Here is a 19,160-nt window from a genome sequence, read left to right as displayed (position 1 = left end):
AACTTCAGGTAAGATTTCAAATGCAAGTATATCGACTTATACAAGTCATTCAAAAGTCCTCCTTTCTAGTAGCCCCTGCCCAAATCTTTCCACTTGAAGGTATGTAAACATCTCTCTGTGAAGTGAAACTGCAGGTTCTAGCCCTTCGTGTGGTTTCCAGTGGAAATATTCATCCTCTGAAGTTTCTACAGGACACGGTGGCCGGTAGATACACTATTATCCATTTGGATTCTATTCTCTTTATGGTATATTACTGTCAATCTTGTCACTATACTTGTGCTCAAGGAAAGAATATATACCACTTAATATTCAGAGGGTTATATCTTAAAATCACGTCTTATTGTTTGGGGTGGGGTAAAGGCAGACTCTACAGTGTGGCCTTAAAGTTCCTTGAGTTCATCTTGGTTCGGTAGATGTTTATTCGGAATCTGTTGTGTGTGAGGCACTCTGGGAAACCAAGATGAATAGGCTGTACCCCTCCCTCTAGGAGATTAGGATCTAGTGAGAAGGACACAGAAGCTGTGACTGGGAGAGTTATAAGGAATGAAAAGAAGTCAGATTGTCATCTCCTTTTCTTACTCCCAGAGGCCTTTATTTTGTTTTTAAATATTGTAGGTGTTTTCATTAATCAGTGGCTTCTCTTGACAAGGATGCCGGCAGCAGAGAGCATGGCTAGGGGAAGCCATAGAATGAGATTCTAGGAGTACATTTTCTCACTGGTTTGAGCAAAATCACAGGTACAAAACATTCCATGTTATCACGGAGATGTGAGGCCGTGTTTATTATCCCTTGAGACTTAATTAGAAAAAATTCTTACTGTTTTGAAAAGCTTTTTAAATAAAAGCCTTAAGAAATAAAAATATGAACTACCTAATCACTTAAGCAGTTCCAAAAAATGTAATCACGCATATATTGAGCACCTATAGAGGTAATTATTGAAGCAGTGAAGCTGACAGAAGTCTCTGTTTTCTTTAATAATATATAAATTAATCAAAGTTGATTAACCTAATGTAATATACAGTTGTAACTCTGCCCAGAGCACCATAGTTCTGTCTATAAATCTGTGTAATCAGCATCTGAACTAATGCAAAATTTCCACAAGAATAAAATGTTTCTAGCAAACTAGTTTCTCTTACCACAGACTATTCCTTATTGATTAAAATAAATCCTTTAAATGATTAAGATATTGTTACACCTCTTTCTAGTCATTAGCGATACTTACTAAAAATGAAATATATCTATTTTTATTTCGTAGCCTGTAGTGCTATCCATAAGTAGAGCTGAGTTGAGCTACTACATGAATATAAAATTACAAAGCAACCAGCAAAATATGACCAGAAACTGTGTGAGATTTCAGCTAAATGCTGGTTTCAGCTATTACCTCTGGACACATTCAACCCTGAGGCATTGTGACACACCCCTCTGGGGTTTAGCAGTGAGAATGATGATTTCTGAGCTCCAGACCCAATCCAAGAATAATAGCTTTTGTTTTTTGCTCTTCCCCCATAAAGCACCATAGGTGTCAAGATAAAGAAAAATCTAGAGCTGCAGGGCAGGGGAAACAAACAAAGAAAAGAAAAGAGAAAAGAAAAGAAAAGAAAAGAAAAGAAAAGAAAGAAAGAAAGAAAGAAAGAAAGAAAGAAAGAAAGAAAGAAAGAAAGAAAGAAAAATCTAGAGCTGTTAATTACAGAGTATTGTGAGTACTGTGCGGAATACCCAATGACTAGTTGTTAGTTGTCTACTGGACGCTTATTATGGTCAATTAACTGCCTAGAAAATAAGTCAGGGTTCCCTTCAGAATTAGAGTGAAGGGTAGAGCTCTGCATAATTCTTTTTTGGATGGTAGGGACCCTGGAAAACCTTTTTAGCCCAGACCTCATAAAATTCTCCATCTCACTGTTCTGCTCACTTCCTGTGCCACACTCTAGCCCCATATACCTAGAGCCAAAAGCTTGATTTTATTATGTTACATAAGAGTGCACAAACATCGATATTTTTTTTTAATGAGAAACCAGTTTATCTTCAGTGAGCCCAATGGGTAATCTAATAAATGAGACAACCAGTTATCTGTCCAGAGCTCCTAATCCAGGGAGAGTCTGTTGTGCATCCCAACCCTGATCAGCCACTTTACACTTCCTCCCCCTCTGCTTCCAACAACATTTAGCCTAGGGAGGCTTTTCTCTGGCCACCAGACAGTTCAGTGGATGACTTAGAATGAAATCCAACATCAGAATGAGGGGTCCTAGATTTCTGGACTCCAAGACTTAATGTCCTATTAGCAGTATTCTTCTGCCAGCTTACTTGGCGCACACTGGATACTCAGTATGTATCTGTGGATAAGAATGGTAGAAAGAGAAGCTCAACAGTCCTTTCTATCTTTATGTAGAGTTGGGAGGGGGCATATAAAAACGTCTTAAATTTCTGAATGTAGAGCACAGTCCATTCTCATATTAACAAAACAGCTGAGAAATAAAATGCTCGTTAGCGTAAAAATTAACCGTTGCTCTTGAATATCTTTGAAGCTCCAGTATTTTCTAATGCCAATAAATATTCTCCAGGTGGCAGTTTTAAAGTTGATTGCTTGGTTTTCAACTCAGATGCATTTTACTGTCATTCTTCCCCTTTAATTATCACTCCTTTTTTCACTAAATATTTAGTAAATGAAATCTGTTTGGTACTTTTGGGATATTCTTAAAGAAAAATATTTCTATTAATGTGTGTAATTAGAAGAGTCCCTGTAAATACAAAAGATAGTTTCAATTACACATCTGTTTCATATGACGGGAACTAATTTCCTTTCCATTCTGTGTGTTCTTTCCGCTCTAGGCCTTTTCTCAAACAACAGAGAATGTATTTCGTATTTGCTCAAATGCTGTCTTCTGTATCTACATGGTTGGCCATAGTTCTTCTAATATTTATCAGCCTTTTCCCTGAGATTCTCCTGATAGTATTAAAGAATGTAAGAAGAAGAAGTGCCAGGGTAAGAACTAAGTTTATATTAAAAGTTGATTTTTGGAAGGGGCTTCAATATCTGCCATGAACTAAAAACCTTATTAAATAGATTTGCATTAGTTACAGCATGTTAAACCCCTCCTTACAGGTTCATCACTTAATTTCCTCTTCTGCATAAAAAGTATAGTAAAAACTTCGTTATCCAATGCAGGTGGTAAGTAGATTCCTTAATAGTGTTCTATGTGACCTTTAGCAATCCATATGGAGTATCTCATATGCTCCATATGGAATTTTAAATGGAAAAAACGGGGTGGTTTTTTTTTTTTTTAGCCTAGAATTTTCACACCAGGAATTTCCACACCAACATTCCAGCTTTAACCTTAGAAATTTCCCTGTGGGTTGTTTGCAGATTTTTCAGTTGATAATCCCAATTTGCTTCTTTCAAACCTTTCCCCTTCCTTTAATTATAGTGCTGCTTAATCTCTGTGTCGCTTCTAGCCCTGTCTGTCCAGCAGTATATTTAAACCAAAGAGAATTCCCTAGATGTGATTTCTGCATCCTTACCCTCCTGAACACACTTGTAAAAATTAAGATTGTTTTATGAGTGTGTTTTTATTTTTGCTGCTTAAATTGTAAATTTCTTGTGGGAATGAGAAGTTATTACCCTTTGCCAGCCTAATTGCTTGGCCCTGCATTGTCGGGTATCTTTTAAACATTCCTAAAAAGCCTTTAAAGTGAAAGGGGTAGATTAGCTTGGAAAAGAAAACTTCTGGCAAATTTTGACCAACAGATTAATTAAATATGTCTTCTTCCTGCCAGCACTTAACTCATTTTGCCAAACAGAATGCTGTTTTTATCCTCTTGACACCAACTCGATTGTATAGTCCCTCCAATGCAATATTTTCAGGAAATAGTCTAAGGTATATCTCCCAGACCTATTCGATCAGATTTGCCAACCAGTTTAGCCACAAAACTGGTTTGTCTGATTTTGGTTTTGGCCTGTTGATTTGAGAGACTCCAGTGGTTGGCATCATGTAGGTGTAGGGAACTAAAATGATTATAATGAGAAAATCTTTAGTGACTAGCTGTGTTAAAGAGGACCTTCACGATCGGTAAGTCAGTATCAGCCCCAGTCAAAATCAATAGATTACCAGTGGAATCAGCCACATTGATTTTGGTATGCAAAGCCAATCCCTGTACAGTTAGGTGGTCAGAACTGGCCTTAACTCGCTGCTTCTGCATGCCTTGTGGGTGGCAGTGCCCCCAGTAACATGAGCCTAGCTAAGACCGCCTTAGTCTACTCTTTAATCCTTCCAGTAGGCCCCTACTAACTCCCTCCGGCCTGGTGTTTAGTCTTAGGATGGGAAAGTGGCATTTACTTGTCTGCATCGACCTTAGTAAAAGGTCTAAAAGGGCTAAAACAGGTATGATACAACAGGTTCTTCCCAGAATGGCTCAAGTGGCAATTTAGATCAAGCCAAATAAAAAATGTCACTGGAAGAAAGTGGTTTGGTGCCTTGTTCTAATAGACAGTTTGTCTGGGAAGGATCTCTGAGGTGCTCTTCTAGTCCCCTTATTTGGGAGTACACTTTTGGGACGCTCCTAAATGTTTTTCTTATTTGGGTTAATGGAGCTCATGCTAAGTAATGGCTCACACCCAGCTTCATGCTCTAAAGATGATACAAAAATCTCCGAAATCAAAACCTTCAAACATACCATCTTATCCTCTTCCTGAGGCCCTTTCTTTTAAAAAAACAAAAGTAGACCCTGGCTGGAGGTGACTTTGACATAAATTAAATGGAGGGAGGCTACAAAGCAGTCACAGATAAAGACGTAAAACATCTTCTTTCCATGCAGACAGGAGATGACGAACTTCTGTTGAAAGCATGAGGTTCAGCATGAAATTTGTTTGCCATGGGTTATGTCCATGATAGGAGGAATTCTAGTGTCTGTGCTATAGCTTGGCATGCTGGTGTGCTAGAACAATCAGGAAAATGTCCATAATCACCTTCATTCATTCACTCACTCATTCATTTATTCCTACCCTCATTGAACCAGAACATGTGTTGAACCGCCTACTGATGAACATCTCTCTTTACATCCAGTGTCTGAAATGCTAAATGGTTTTTCAGACTCTGCGGGATTTTTGAGAGTTGCAGATGAGACAAAAAGTTGTGGGCACTCAGCAGCACTGCCTCTTTTTTTTTTTCCCTTGTGAGAAAATGCAAGAGCAAAGTAGTGCGTATGAATGCATAAAGGCCAACTGAAACATGGCAGCCATGGCTATTCTGATGTCACATCTGTTTACATAAGGCCCTGTTTGGCCATATCAAAGAGGCAGAGGCCACTTTTAAGATGAAGGAGAAAGAGTATCTTCATCACCAGCCGTCTGACATCCCGGGTGACTTCCTTCTTGCTTTAGTATCCCTTGCTAAGGCATTGGCCTCACTTTTAAAGAGAGGCAAAAAATTCTTTTACACTGGGTCAGCCTCATACCCGACAGGCTCCCTAATGGGGTAAAGTGTGTGTCCCTACCTAGAGGTAGAAGATTCCCCCTGGACCTCAACCAGTTAGCATCTTGGATCCTTTGTGCACAGAGCCAGAAATACCTGTGGCAAGTTGGCTGCCCGTGCTGTCCTCCTGTGGGTCTTGGCAGCTGCTTTCCGAAGGAACTCAGTGGCGGGTAGTGAAAATGGCTCTGGCATTTGAATCCGAAGCTAGGCCATTTACATTTAACAATTATAGAAGCAGCCTTCTGTTAGATTCCATTCAATTCAGCATACATTGCCTGAGGGTCCACTATAAGTTAGCTACTATACTAGGTCTCAGTAATTCAGGGATGAACCAGATGTAGCCCCAGCTCACAGGGAGCTCTCACTGTAGTTAAGTTATAAAGGGGATTTATACGGAGCTCTTCTGTAAGCAGGTATAAAGCAGAATAGTAGACTCGGTGATACGGCGTGTTGTAACACATCTGAGCTATTTCAAGTCACGACCTCCTGAAGCCGCCAGGAAAGAGGCTGGTATGGCGGCCTCCGCCCCAGCTGAGTTCTGTCATGACATCAGCGTTGTAAGGAATTCTACTTTCTTCGAAAATAGGTTCCCTCGGTCATTTAACTCAAAGGTTCGTTTAAGCTACCTATTCCTCAGCTGTCTTTTCAGCAGTGTGGTTCATTTTTGAGCTAAAATCCTATCATTAAGGATCATAAGGCTTTTCTTTAGCTTATAAATGGACAAAGCTACATCACCGTGCTGCTGACAGGACATGGTGAAACCGCCATTGAGCACCAAACAGTGGAACAAGATAACACTTCAAAGGAAATTTAAAGTTTAGGATTTCTGGTATTTCAAAAAGTTGGGTCTCTTAGCACAGTTGTTGGGCTCTCTCTTAACCAGTGAAGTAACACCTGAACTTTCTGGCCAAGTAGTAAATACCACTCCCCATATCCAGTGGAAGACTTCTTCTCAGCACGTTATGGAAGTTTTCCCACGTAAACTACCACCATCAGAAAGGGAGGCTTGAGTTGGCCCTACTAGACCCTGGAACACTATAAGCTAATGGAAATGGACCTAGCAACACGGCCATGCCTAGCATGGGATGTCTGCACAAACTAGAAGAAATATTCCATTCTGGAGGGAGCTCTTTCGGAGTGGAAGACAGGAAAAGGAAGAATGTCAGCTGTCTGAGCAAAATTCCCAGAGAAAGCACTGGGAAAATTTGGGGGACTATAACTTATCCTTTTAATAACGGTGGTGCCAAGGCTGATGACGATTGTGATTCTCACAGTGTCCCGTACAACCGTGGGTTGTAAGGATAGATAATAGCCCTGTTAACTGGATTAGACAAAAAGTTGAATCCTAACACTGTGGCTGTTGAGATGGACCTTTATGCATTGGCCTCTTTGACATACTGCTCATTGAGCCTGAGCTGGTATCAAAGCTCTTTAGATGACTGCAAAGGAATGTGGAAATTTCATCCTCTTTTAGCTCATTATCTCGCTTCCTTCACTCCTCCCCTCCCCCCCACCACTTGCTGGCTATATCAGTTTTTGATTGCTTCAGATACTCTTTCCGTGCTCTCCACTGCCTTCTGTACTGTCATACTCCCTTTCTTTTTCCTTTATAAAGTAACCTAATCTATTAACTCCTAAAATTTCTGCTTCATAGAAGTACTTTTATCTCTGACGGTCGGATGTAAGGTTTTGAGTGCACCAAAATGTGCTTATAGTTGCAGTCTTAAATAATTAGGCTCGTATATTAAACATGGGGGTGGGGGGCTTGGTATCGTGTTCATTTTGTTGCGAGATTTTTGCCCACAAAATAGAAGGCAGAACAATTTAAATTTTTTTTCTCAGAAACTATAGATTTCTCTAGCTTTATCAATTGGTAATTTGCATGTTGCCAACATGTCACCAACTTGAAGGTAAAATATGAACAGGAAAAAATATGGTTATGTTAAAACATAATATGAATAAGTCAAAGTATTTGCCTTTAAAAGTTTTATTGTTTATTAGATTCTGCTAGATGCATATGATACTTTCGCCGGTTTTTTTTTTAAGACCTATTTTCATTAGTCACTAAGTAGATAAAATGGGTAATCTTAATTAGCAGAATTGTTAAACTCGTCCCCATCGTTGACCACTCATCTTCTGTTTTGCTTGGGCAATGCCAAAACCAACTCTGTGACTTAGCTTATAACTTCAGGCATGGAATAAGAAGGAAAAATAATAACCTGTTGGGTTTTCTGATTAAACTTGAAGTTAACAATTTTTACTTTCTCTAGGCATTTTAAAGGAGAAATCATAGGTCTTTAGCCTACCCTTTTAAAAAGGTGTCTGTAAGAAAAGGGGGAAACCAACCAAATTATGTTAGAATAAAGGAAATTAAGCATTGGTCCAACGATAAATGGGACTGAAGTGTGGTTTCACCAGGTATCTTCCCACTGTGTTAGTTTTGTTAGGCTTTTAACCTGTACGGGCCCAAGAGCAGTCAGTCCCTTCATATTGTATCTATGCAATTGGATAGGGCAGAGAGTTCCTTCAAGGTTAGATTGGTGATGGACCCTGGACATAGCTCTCTGACCAATGGATTTTGAACAATGTAGGTTACTGAATTAAAGATTAGAAGTAAGCCTTATTTTAATGAGAAGCGTATTTTTAAATTATTTTATTCAAAATAGTCAATCTTCCCATTAACAAAATAATTTTAAACTGTTAAACAGAGAAATAGTAGTTTGCACATATAATAGAGACTATTCCCAACTCTAATTTGACTGTTACTTCAGAGAGTAATGCCTTCAAAACTAACATGTCATTTCGACTTCGAATTCTCAAGGTTTCTTTTTAAATGTCTTAGATTTCAGAGAATATTTACTTTTTTTTTTTTTTTTTGGTTTCTGCATTTCTCTTTTTTCTACTGCAATTTTCCACCCTTTGTGCAATTGTGAACAAGGTAACGAAACGCCTCCCTTCCTCAGGAACATCTACTATCTTCATGCTTTCTCAAACTTCCAGCAATCACAGTTTCTCTTGGAGTGAATAAGGTGATTTCCTTTCTTAATGTACCAACGTGCTTGCATTCTCATTTGCTTGACGCCATTTTCTGACTCTTTATGAAAAATTATTTCTCATTACTCATTTTTATATCTTCTATTTGATACTTAAAAGAGTATTTTGTCATTTTCCTTTAATCATTTGTTCACCTTCTCAATTTGTCACATTGAAGAGGAAGTGATTTTCAAACACTTGGACTGTAAGTGTCTAGTCCCATTGATTCCTGGTCCGCAGTAGAAGCCACAGCGTGTTAGAGCTAGTCTGTTCACCAAGACAGGAATGTTTTGCACAAATTTCTCTTTGTTCGATACACTCAGCACCAGCACAACTCTCAGAGGTGTTCACCAAAAGGATGGTAAGGTTTACTAATCAAACCATATTGACTCATCTACCACATAACCAGCCTACCGGTGTCATTTCAAAAACCCCAGTTTGCCATACACTACTAATGTCTGCATACTTCTACCATGAAAACAATTCAATTCGAGTTGGAGACTTTCTTAGGCCTGTCAATATATATTCATTTAAATGTTATGCGTTTGCTGTAGTGTAATCATTTGTACTCTTGGCTGAAAGAGTAGTCTATAGGAAATGATTTTTTTCTTCTACGTTTTTATCACCAGGTAGGTTAACCAGTCTTCAAATGATTTCTTTAAGTATCTTTACCTCACTATTACAGAGAAATCTGAGCTGTAAAAGGGCATCTGACTCATTATCCGCCAGACCTTCAGTCAGACCTCTTCTTTTACGAACATTCTCAGACGAATCTAATATATTGTAACAGGTACCTAGTGTTAAACAAGCGGGCTGGCTTTTAAAGAAACAGATTAACAGCATTATAAGGAAAAAAAATGAAAATACCACTCTCTAAATTTTCTCTGCTGTTGGTGTGGTGAACTTTATACGATTCTTTACAAAAAATATAAAGATGCATTACTTGGAATATGGGAAAAATCTGTATTTGAAATTTGTTAAGCCCCCAAATAAAATGTTAGGCATTTTGCAGAGCTTGAAGGGCAATAAAAATACAATGAAAGTATATTGAATTTGTAAGGGGCAAGTTGTCATGGCGGTATTCGTTAATACTGATTAGGAAATACCATTTGGATTTTAAAAAATCATTTAGAAAATTGAAAATCAATATTCCAAAATTGCATCTGTATACTGTCAAGTCGATTTAGCATTGCATGTTCTTTTGGGAAGTATGTGGAAATAATCCGGTGTGTTTGTACCTCCATGTGCTGTGTCTGTGTGTTTGCAGGTATACACCTAATGTACTCGTAAATGTCTGATCCCCAAAATTAATGAACCAATCTAATCACTTTTTTAATGTCAAGTTTTATTCAAGCTAAATGTTTCAACTTTCAGAGGTAAAGGTAAAATCTTTCCTAGCTATTCAGGGGGATGCTAGCCTAGTTATGTAGACTGCTTCAGAATTGTTTTTTCCAAAAATGAGTAAATTCATTTTGTAACATATTGTTTCATTTACCCCCAAAAAATAGTCGGGAGGAATTGATATGCCATGGGAGGAGTCCTTGAACTCGGAATGACTCCTTTGTGTGTATTTTGTTTCCCACTGCAAGGGCCTCTGTCATCCCAGGCCTTGAGAGGTCCTTTATCCACCCGTAGGAATTCAGAGTAATTCGTGAATGAAGTTTACAAGCTTACCAGCTTGGAAAAAACTCAATACAGCTTAGGGGAGGGCCGTCTTTCATGCACACATAAAAACTAATGATCATCAGGAATGAAATTGCAGTTCAGTTCTCTTTGGAGCTAACAAGTGTGAATCCTCCTCATAGGCCCATGTTTTCATCAGCTGTCAACTCCCCCACCCCTGAGCAAAGAATAAGAACGAAGCTAATGGCACGAATACTTTGGTTCTATCGCCTACGGTTTATCATAGTCTGCATCCTCGGTGTTCTTCGGGAAGCAGACTCTTTTTGCTCCAGTCATTTTGAGTGACACCTGCTTTGTATCTTCCCTCAGTAATGATCTGCTTCCCGGTAGCCTTCAAAGTTGTTTACCTTTTTGTCCCGGATGGCCTTGTCCTAAGCTGTATGGTGCATTTTAGCCATACTGTTTCCAGCTAATTCTGTATCCCCCTGGATTGCTTTCTTTAGCTTGGTCTGTGGTTTGGGAGACTAGGTTGGGTAGCAGACACTGCTTCTGCTTTTGGCCTCTCCAGGGCCTGAAATCCTACAATAACAAAGGATGAGGAACATAGAATTGAGGAAGTTTTATTTTTTAAACAATTGTTTTATTTTTAACATAGTTATTTCTTCCACGAATATCTTTTCGTGTAGCGTTGTTTTTCCTCCGAGGAAAATACTTGGCAAGTAGTTCAGCCACTGAGTTTGTCGCTTGATGAGCGAGCTGCATGACTCCTTTTATAAGTTCTCAATGTGAACGGCAGCCTTATTTTGGTGCGGTTCAGTCACCATGACCCTGCTACGTGAAGAACTCTTAAGAAAGTAGGGAACATGAAAGAAATGGAACATATTCTAGAGGACTTCTAGTCCAGTCATGGCAAGGAAGGTGCACCAAAATGGGAAGAAAATAGCATACCCCTGAAGGCCCTCCCCTATTCCTGTTTTAAAAGGTTGGATTTTAGAGTGGAGAATGAAAGTTAGGCTCCCTCCCGAGATCGAAGACTTCCACTTCTCAACATACCTGATTTTTACTGTGTGATCAGTTGGTCTACCACGCCCTATCCCTGTAATAGCATTTGATAATGTTCAGAGGACAGAGAAGAATCTACAGATTTCGGGACATTTCTGTGGTCGCTTTTCTAAAAAGATGATGAATAAGAAAAACAGAAGCATCCATTGACTCATAGATACATGATCTACCAAAAAGAAAATTAACCTCAGCATTATATGGGGAAGAAACATGTTTCTTTCAGTAAAGGAAAAATACTTGTACAACAGCCTTTCAAAACTGAGTATATCTTTAGACTTCCTCTGTCAAAATTTACACATCCTCAAAAAACAGTAATCAATTCATTTGTTCAACATGTCCGAGTACCTGGCTAGGTGCTGGAGATAGGAAAATAAAATCTCCGTGTTTTCAAGGAGCTCACGGACCAGAGAGTCCTTGTGGGAACAGTGACAGGAGAGCCCTGGAGCATTCCAAAAGCAGAAAGCAAGTCTGAATCTATTCAGCTAACAAATGAAGAAAGGATTAAAAACTGGTTATTGTGTCAGGTTTTTTCCCCCTGCATGTGAATAAAACTTGGCACTTTCAGATCGTTCCTTTACTCTCATAACAAAATTTACTACTTGATTTATTTTTGCAAATGCTAAACAGATGGCTTCACATTATTGTTAAAATAAACCTTTTAACTCTGTATATTTTAAATTTTTCAGAATCCGAATCTTGAACTGCCTATGTTATTGTCCTACAAGCATATTGACAATGGTTACAGCTAAAAAAGAAAGCAGGAAGAAACAACTACAAAAAGTTACCATCTCAGGATACTCAATATGCAACAAATTAAACCACTCTCTTATGTCTAGGGTTCAGAATCAATGTCCATTAAAATACCAAATGACTCTCTTAAGCATTTACAGTTACTGTTAAGTAGCCATTACGGCCAAAGCTCTAAGTTACGAATCACGTGAAAGTTGAAAGCACGAATAATTAGAATTTCTGGCTTTAGATAGAATAATATAACTACCAAATGAGTGCTCCTTTTAACCCATGAACTCTGTGAATGGATCTAAATATAATATAAAGTAGAAGTCATACAATGGGAATGAATAGACTTTGCTAATCTTACCTTTTTTTGCCTGGCAGAAGAAATAGGCTGTTTGGATCACATTTCTTTTTCCTGCTGAATGATAAATTATTTTTTTTTCAAACATATGAAAGGAATACTTGAACATACAAGAAGACTAAATGGTATCAGTACATAAGAATAGTTAATCCTTTCTGTTCACCCACATGCTAATTTTGTCTTCATAGACTACCCTTGCCAGAAAAATACCTTGAACCCTTACGTGAAAAGAATGTTCATCCTGGATATTTTTGTGAGAATCAAAAAAATTGCGTATTTTATTTTTGTTCTTCTGAATTAAATCCTACTTAATGGGTGTGTGGCTACTAGATTTGAAAATAAAACATTTCCAATCACTTAGTAAGTAGCCTGTCAAGAGAGTTAAGATAAAACAGATTTTTCCTATATTAGTTTTACTGGGATCTGAGGTGAGATAGGCAAAACCATAGTTACATAAAAAGTAAAGCCATCTGAACATCAGTCTTTTATAATTTTTTGTGGAGAGGGGGGAAAATAGCTTATTTCAAACTGTTAATGATGGTTTTTTGAAGGAGGCTGCGTTTGTGCGTATATGCAGCACTTTTTTTTTTTTTAACTTACCAATTTGGGAAAGAGGGATCCATCCCAAGACGGTGGTGATTCAGCCTACAAAGCCATGATTCTGAACATGAATGTTTTCTCTCTTAGCAAACATGGTTAGGTGATGGTCTCACTTTAAACCATGAGATTCACTTTGGTAAAGTCCTCAACTTACTGGACTAGAAGGAGGCTTTAGCCTCCTACTGAGTTCACTTAAAACATAAAAATAAATGTGAAACGTCTTTATTAAATGTTAAAATGAAACACGCCTTTTGGATATAAATGGCTACATTTGACGACTAGATTGAAGTGGGCTCTTAAAAAGCGTTTTCCGGGGCGCATGGCTGGCTCAGTCAGTGAAGCATGCGTCTCTTGGATCTTGGGGTCATGAGTTCAAACCCCACATTGGGCGTAGAGATTACTAGGTGTTTTCATACCGGTTTCCATGTTTGGTTGTCTTTCTGGCATGCCTGTATTTTATTAGTGTTTATATTGTACCTTGATTTAGAAAAGTATTGAATTCAGTCTCTACCAGTGTATTTATATGGTCCACGTGGCACATTGATTTTTCCATATAGATTTTGTGTTAATGTCTAGGTGTCATTTTTCTAGGAAGGACATAATTACAGTTATCAGAAACCAATCTGTCATTATGCCCCTTTTTCATTATGTCATTTGTTCTCACCGATCAGTATTATTTTGGGGTATTTTGTTAGATGTCATTCACAGCTTAGCCAGTGCGCTGTGTTCTGGTCGCCTGTATTTGAGGTAATCTACTGAAAACAAAGTCTGTATATTCTTTGCCTATTCCAAAGAGCTAAAAAAATCAGACCCAGGAAAGCTTTTGATGTTTTTTGTTGTTCTTGTTCGTGTTAGAGTCGTTGCTGTGTTGTTATTGTTGTTTCACTAAGTACTAGAGGGACTGTGAATACAAATGAGAGATCCACAGTGTAGAGAGAGACTCGTTCAGCGCAAACCATTGGAGGTTGCCATAATCAGAACATCCGGGGCAGTGGAGACGTTAACGGTGGCATGTAAAATTCCTCGCAGCCAGGAAGAAAGGCGAATAAGGGGGATTTAAAGTCCTGTCTCAGCTACACGTTACACTGCAGCTCAAATTCATGACAGTGATAATCATGGCCTAGATCGTTGAGAGGGACCCGACTTTCCTTTTTGAAAGATATTTTATTAATGAGCTGAAAAATGGCTAGCATGGGTTAGCAGATATAACCACTCGAAGTAAGCCATCCTACAGTATTCTTAGCACTACAACCTAACCACCTTATTCTGTGACAGAGAAAGGGGAAAAATGTAATAATAGGATCACATACCCATCATTTGAACAAATTTGAACTATCAAGATGTCCTTGTAATTTTCACAACTGTTGTCCAGTGTTTGAAGGTGTAACCTACTAAACATAAAACATAGATTCCGAATCTACAACATCTACACCAGCAACAGTATAAATGTAGGCCTAAATTTGCAAAATTCACAATAATTTAGTGATGGAATTTTTTAATAACATGCAGTATATAAATGTGCAGATTTTATGCAAGTGTTAACAAAATCATTTTTCAGCTTGCAAAATGGGACTGCAATATTACATTTTTCACTTAAGCAATTTTTTACATCTATGTCGTTGCTTTCTATAATGACTGTGAATGCCATCTTTTATGAATGCAACTTGCCTTTTTCATTACAGAAATTTTTGTTTGATGTATCAATAAACTTTGGTATGATATGATTGATATTTGAGCCTCTTTTTTTGGGAAGGTCTCAGTTTGACATAAAAATACAGAAGCAATATGGTGATGGGAAATTGTTTTTTAGTTTTCTCTTTGCCTGTCTCTACATGCGTTCAACTGGCATTTTAGGGCAATACCTAATTTGGGGAGGGTAGAGTTTTTCTGGGAGTTTTGAGTGGGACTGTCTGCATAGATAAAAGTGCAGCCAAATCAGTGAATACATATTGAAAATCTACTAGTGTGTGCTTGGCAGTGTGCTCTCGGCTGCCCACACATTGGAGGTAGTGTGATATGTGGTCTGTGTCTCGATCTCATTGAAATCATTTGATTCTTAAGTATCCAAACATGCAGCGATTCTACAGTCGCTTGAAATTTGGTCCAAAAGCGTGTGTGTACACCTCCCTCTCCCTGCCCCTCCTCCCGCCTCTGCATCCCTTCCCCCTCCCACCTCTGCATCCCCTCCCCCTGGCTCAGCCTGCATCTCAGATCTTGTGAAAGCCCTACTGTCCTTGACTGCTAAGAAACTGAACTTTCTCCACCATAGCTGGTTGCATTACATTTTTACACTTAAGTCTCTATGTTTTTGTAGCCTTCTGATCATGTTAAGTCTTCGACCTACGTTTAGTGAATTTCGTTTTTATTTTTATTTTTTAATTAAGCTTCTTTAATTCCAGCATAGGTAACATACTGTGTTATATTAATTTCAGGTGTCTCCTTTTTATTTTTTGGTAAGTGAGAAAGGAGCTGTATTTGGAGGTGAGACCTGAGTTAAAGTTTTCAGCGTTGTCACTTTGAGCCATTTCCCTCTCAGTCCCCTTCTCGCCTGTAAAATGGTGTCTTGGGGGTGAGGGGTGGTCAAATGAGGTAAAGGGATCAAAACTGCTTTGCAAAATACCATTTGTTATTCAGATGAAATCATTATTTTTATATTAAGGGGTGTTTTATTGCTTTGATCTTTTTAATGAATAGTTGTCATTTACCAAATTTTTATAGATGTAGCTGGGGTAGATTCTTTCCACCTTCTTGGAATTAATTAGTCTGTGCAGGCTTCCTTCCCTTCCCCCATCCAGCTTTGTGGGGAGCTGCCTCACTGCTGAGTCTCCCCAGGATTGGCCAATAAAGTAAGTATTGTGAGGGTCTGAGTGGTTTGGCCCTTCAGCAAGAAGCACATAGAAAGGTTAGGGGCTGAGGTTATCACTATGGTTATTCAGTGGGTGGGTCCACGGCTGACGAGCTGCCCGCATACTAATGAAGCTTGAAGGCCTGAGTTCTGGGAATAGTCAGAAAAACAGGGGCTAATTATTTCACAACTTTGTAAAATTGATTCGACACATTTTCCCAGCAACTTACGGGCAAGGAAACATGGGCTCGGTTCCTAGTATGTTAACCATTTGTGTTGAAGAAATGTTGCTTGTGGTTCAAGCAAGTCCTCGTGGGCTTGAAGAGCAAGTGCTAGGAGCGGGCCTCTGGCTGAAAGGAACAGTGCACCTCTTGGTGGCCCAGAAGGTCTTTAGCCCTGGCTCTTCGTGTGGAGAGGGGCAAAGGATGTTCATAGTTAAAATGCCTGCTGCTTCCTTGGTCTCTTCATCAATTTGCCAGTAAAGCCACTAAAATCACAACTACTCCAAGTAACACTTAAACCGCACTTAATGTGTGCCAGGCGCTGTTCTAATGACTTGTGGTGTGTACTCATGCCTTTCATAATTCAGTCTTATGAAGTAGATACTCAGATTCCTCCGTTTGACAGATAAAGAAACTGAGTCACAAACCAAGGTCACACCGTCTGGTAGAGCAAGATTTTTTTTTTTTTTTTTTTTGCAACACAAATGTATTCTCTTACAATTCTGGAAGTCCTAAAATCAAGGTGTGTTTTTCCTGGAAGCTCTAGAGGAGATCTGCTCCCTTGCCTTTTATAACTTCCAGGTTTTGTGATGGGGCGCCTGGGTGGTTCGGTTGGTTGAGCGTCTGCCTTCGGCTCGGGTTATGATCTCAGGGTCCTGGGATTGAGCCCTACATCTGGCTCCCTGCATGGTGAGGAGTCTGCTTCCTCTCTCTCTGCCCCTCATACACCCCCCCACACACTGCTCGTGTTCTCGCTCTCAAATAAATAAAATCTTAAAAAAAAAAAAAAAAGTAACGTGATTCCTTGTCTCATGATCCCTTCCTGGTCCATCTTCAAATCTCTCTGCTCCCATTGTCACATCTCTGAGTCTGACCCTCCTGCATTCCCTCTGTGATTACATTGGATCCATGTGGATAATCCAGGATATCTCTCCAGCTCGAGATCTTTAAGTCACATCTGCAATGTCCCTTTTTCCATGGTAAGGTGACATATTGACAGGTTCAAGGAATTAGGAAGGACGTGGACATCTTCGGGGGGCTGTTATTCAGCATACCACACCATCTCAGCTGGGAAGTGAAAGGTCTTCCAGGTCATGGAACTTTAAGTGCTGACGTTAGGAAAGTTCCAGGCAAGCCTGGAAGGTTGGTTGCCCTTAGCGAGGGGCCTTTGTTCCAGGAAGATACTTCTACGGGCTCTTGGGGAATTGAAGAGAAAAGATGGATACAAATAAGAGAACTGTAAAGAGAACAATGTTTTTCCAATAACAGTACTTAGAAGAAAAGCAACCTTTCAGCAGTCCCGCCCTGCACTACCTGGTAGAGCCAGATTTTTTTAAATTTATTTATTTTAGAGTATGCACAAGTGCACACATGAGTGGCGGGAGGGGCCGAGGGAAAGCATCTCAAGCAGACGGACATATTGAAAGCAAAGCTCAACCTGGGGCTTGATCTCACAACCCTGAGAGCATGACCTGAGCCAAAATCAAGAGTCGGGTGCTTAACGCACTGAGCCACCCAGCTGCCCCAGATTTTTTTTTTTAAGTAAAATACACCTAACATGGGGCTCAAACTCACTACATGCCAGCCAGACATCCCTGCTAGAGCCGGATTTTGAACATAGGTATTCTGACTAGAGTCCATAAGCTTAAGCAGAACACTATTTCCATCATTATATCACCCCCGATGGCATGAATAAACAAGCCATCACAATATGAATGCTAATTATTAATATTAACCATAGGAAAGCATGACACCAAAACTGAGGGATAATTCTACACAATAACTGACCAGTAATCTCAAAATTATAAAGATCGTGGGGGCTCCTGGCTGGCTCTGTTGGTAGAACATGCAACTTGATCTTGGTGTCATGAGTTCAAGCCCCACACTGGGCGTAGAGCTTACTTAGAAAAGACAAACGAAAATAAACGAGCATATTTTAAAAACAAAATTTAATGGGGCACTTGGGTGGCTCAGTTAAGTGTCTGACTTTGGCTCAGGTCATGATCTTGGGGTCCTGGGATTGAGTCCCGCACTGGGCTCGGTGCTCAGTAGGGAGTCTGCTAAGGATTCTCTCTCTCTCTCTCTCTCTCTCTCATAAATAGTCTTTCTAAATTTTTTTCTTTTAAATCTTATTTTTAAAAATTGGGGTGCCTAGCTGGCTCACTTGGTAGAGCATGCGACTCTCCAATTTCAGGATCATGAGTTCAATCCCCATGTTGGTCGTGGAGCCTACTTTTAAAAAAATGTGTAAAGATGATGAAAGACCAAGACTAAGGAACACCCAGATAAAGGAAATGAAGATGACATAAACGCAGCATGTGGTCCTCAGTTCAGTCCTGGACCAGAAATTGGACATGAGGAGGGTACTTGGTGAGTTTAACTGAGGTATATAGGCTATATGCTATCATAGGTTTTATCGATGTTAAATGATTTTTGAAACTGTGACCGTGTTATATTTTGTAGAATCTGAATAGGGAGTATATGGGAATTTTTTGTACTTTTTGCAACTTAGTCTGAATTTAGTTCTAAATTATGATTTGAAAAAAAACAGTCAAAACACAATAAATCAGGGCACCTGGCTGGCTCGGTCAGTAGCATATGCAGCTCTTGATCATGGGACCGTGAGTTCAAGCCCCACATTGGGTGTAGAGCTTTAAAAAAAAAAAAAAAGGAAAGGGAAAGAGCACAGTAAAGCATAAAAATATTAATGGGAGAGGACATTAAATTGAGCTAACTATAGAATACTCAAACTGTTAGCTATGGTCTGCATAACACTTCATGGAATGCTTTCACATACCTCATTTAATCTCCGCAGTATCTCTATGTGGAGATCATTAAACTCCAAATTCTTACAGATAAACTGAGGCTCAGGGGCGCCTGGGTGGCTCAGTCTGTTAAGCATCTGCCTTCCGCGTAGGTCATGATCCCAGGATCTTGAGATCGAGCCCCTTGTTGGGCTCCTGTCTCGGGGGGAGTCTGCTTCACTCTCTGCCCCCACCCCCCACTTGTGTGCTCACTGTGCTCTCTCTTTCGCTCTCCCAAATAAAAAGTTCTTACAAAAAAAAAAAATTGAGGCTCAGATGAGCTAATTATCTTGCCCTGGCCCCTCAGGACTGAACCCAAGTCTGACCCAATGCGTTTCTTGCTACACCCCACTGTGCAGTTTGTCCAGAACCCCAAAAGCATGTCCTGCAGAGTCTAGGATGATCAAAAAG

At 39.4% G+C, this 19,160-nt stretch overlaps 1 protein-coding gene across 6 annotated transcripts in view; it reads left to right on the top strand.

Moving 5' to 3' along the window:
• The window catches only part of ATP11C (ATPase phospholipid transporting 11C), a 177,386-nt gene extending 162,786 nt beyond the window's left edge, over window positions 1–14,600 (top strand). The window contains exons 28-30 of one of the 6 annotated variants that reach the window (XM_040627861.1): window positions 2,827–2,980; window positions 9,184–9,288; window positions 11,870–14,600. In XM_040627861.1, coding sequence (XP_040483795.1) covers window positions 2,827–2,980; window positions 9,184–9,285 — 256 coding nt within the window. In that variant the 3' untranslated portion in view covers window positions 9,286–9,288; window positions 11,870–14,600. Of the gene's footprint in view, window positions 1–2,826; window positions 2,981–3,100; window positions 3,167–8,403; window positions 8,495–9,183; window positions 9,289–11,869 lie in introns of those variants that run through there. The other 5 variants (XM_040627867.1, XM_040627888.1, XM_040627892.1 and 2 more) reach the window with 5 other exon arrangements.
• The last annotated feature ends 4,560 nt before the right edge of the window (window positions 14,601–19,160 follow it).

Source organism: Ursus maritimus (genome assembly GCF_017311325.1).
Source record: "Ursus maritimus isolate PB19 chromosome X unlocalized genomic scaffold, ASM1731132v1 scaffold_X1, whole genome shotgun sequence".
Taxonomy (NCBI): Eukaryota; Metazoa; Chordata; class Mammalia; order Carnivora; family Ursidae; genus Ursus; species Ursus maritimus.
The sequence above is the reverse complement of the archived record's forward strand: the minus strand, read 5'-3'. Positions and strand labels throughout refer to the sequence as shown.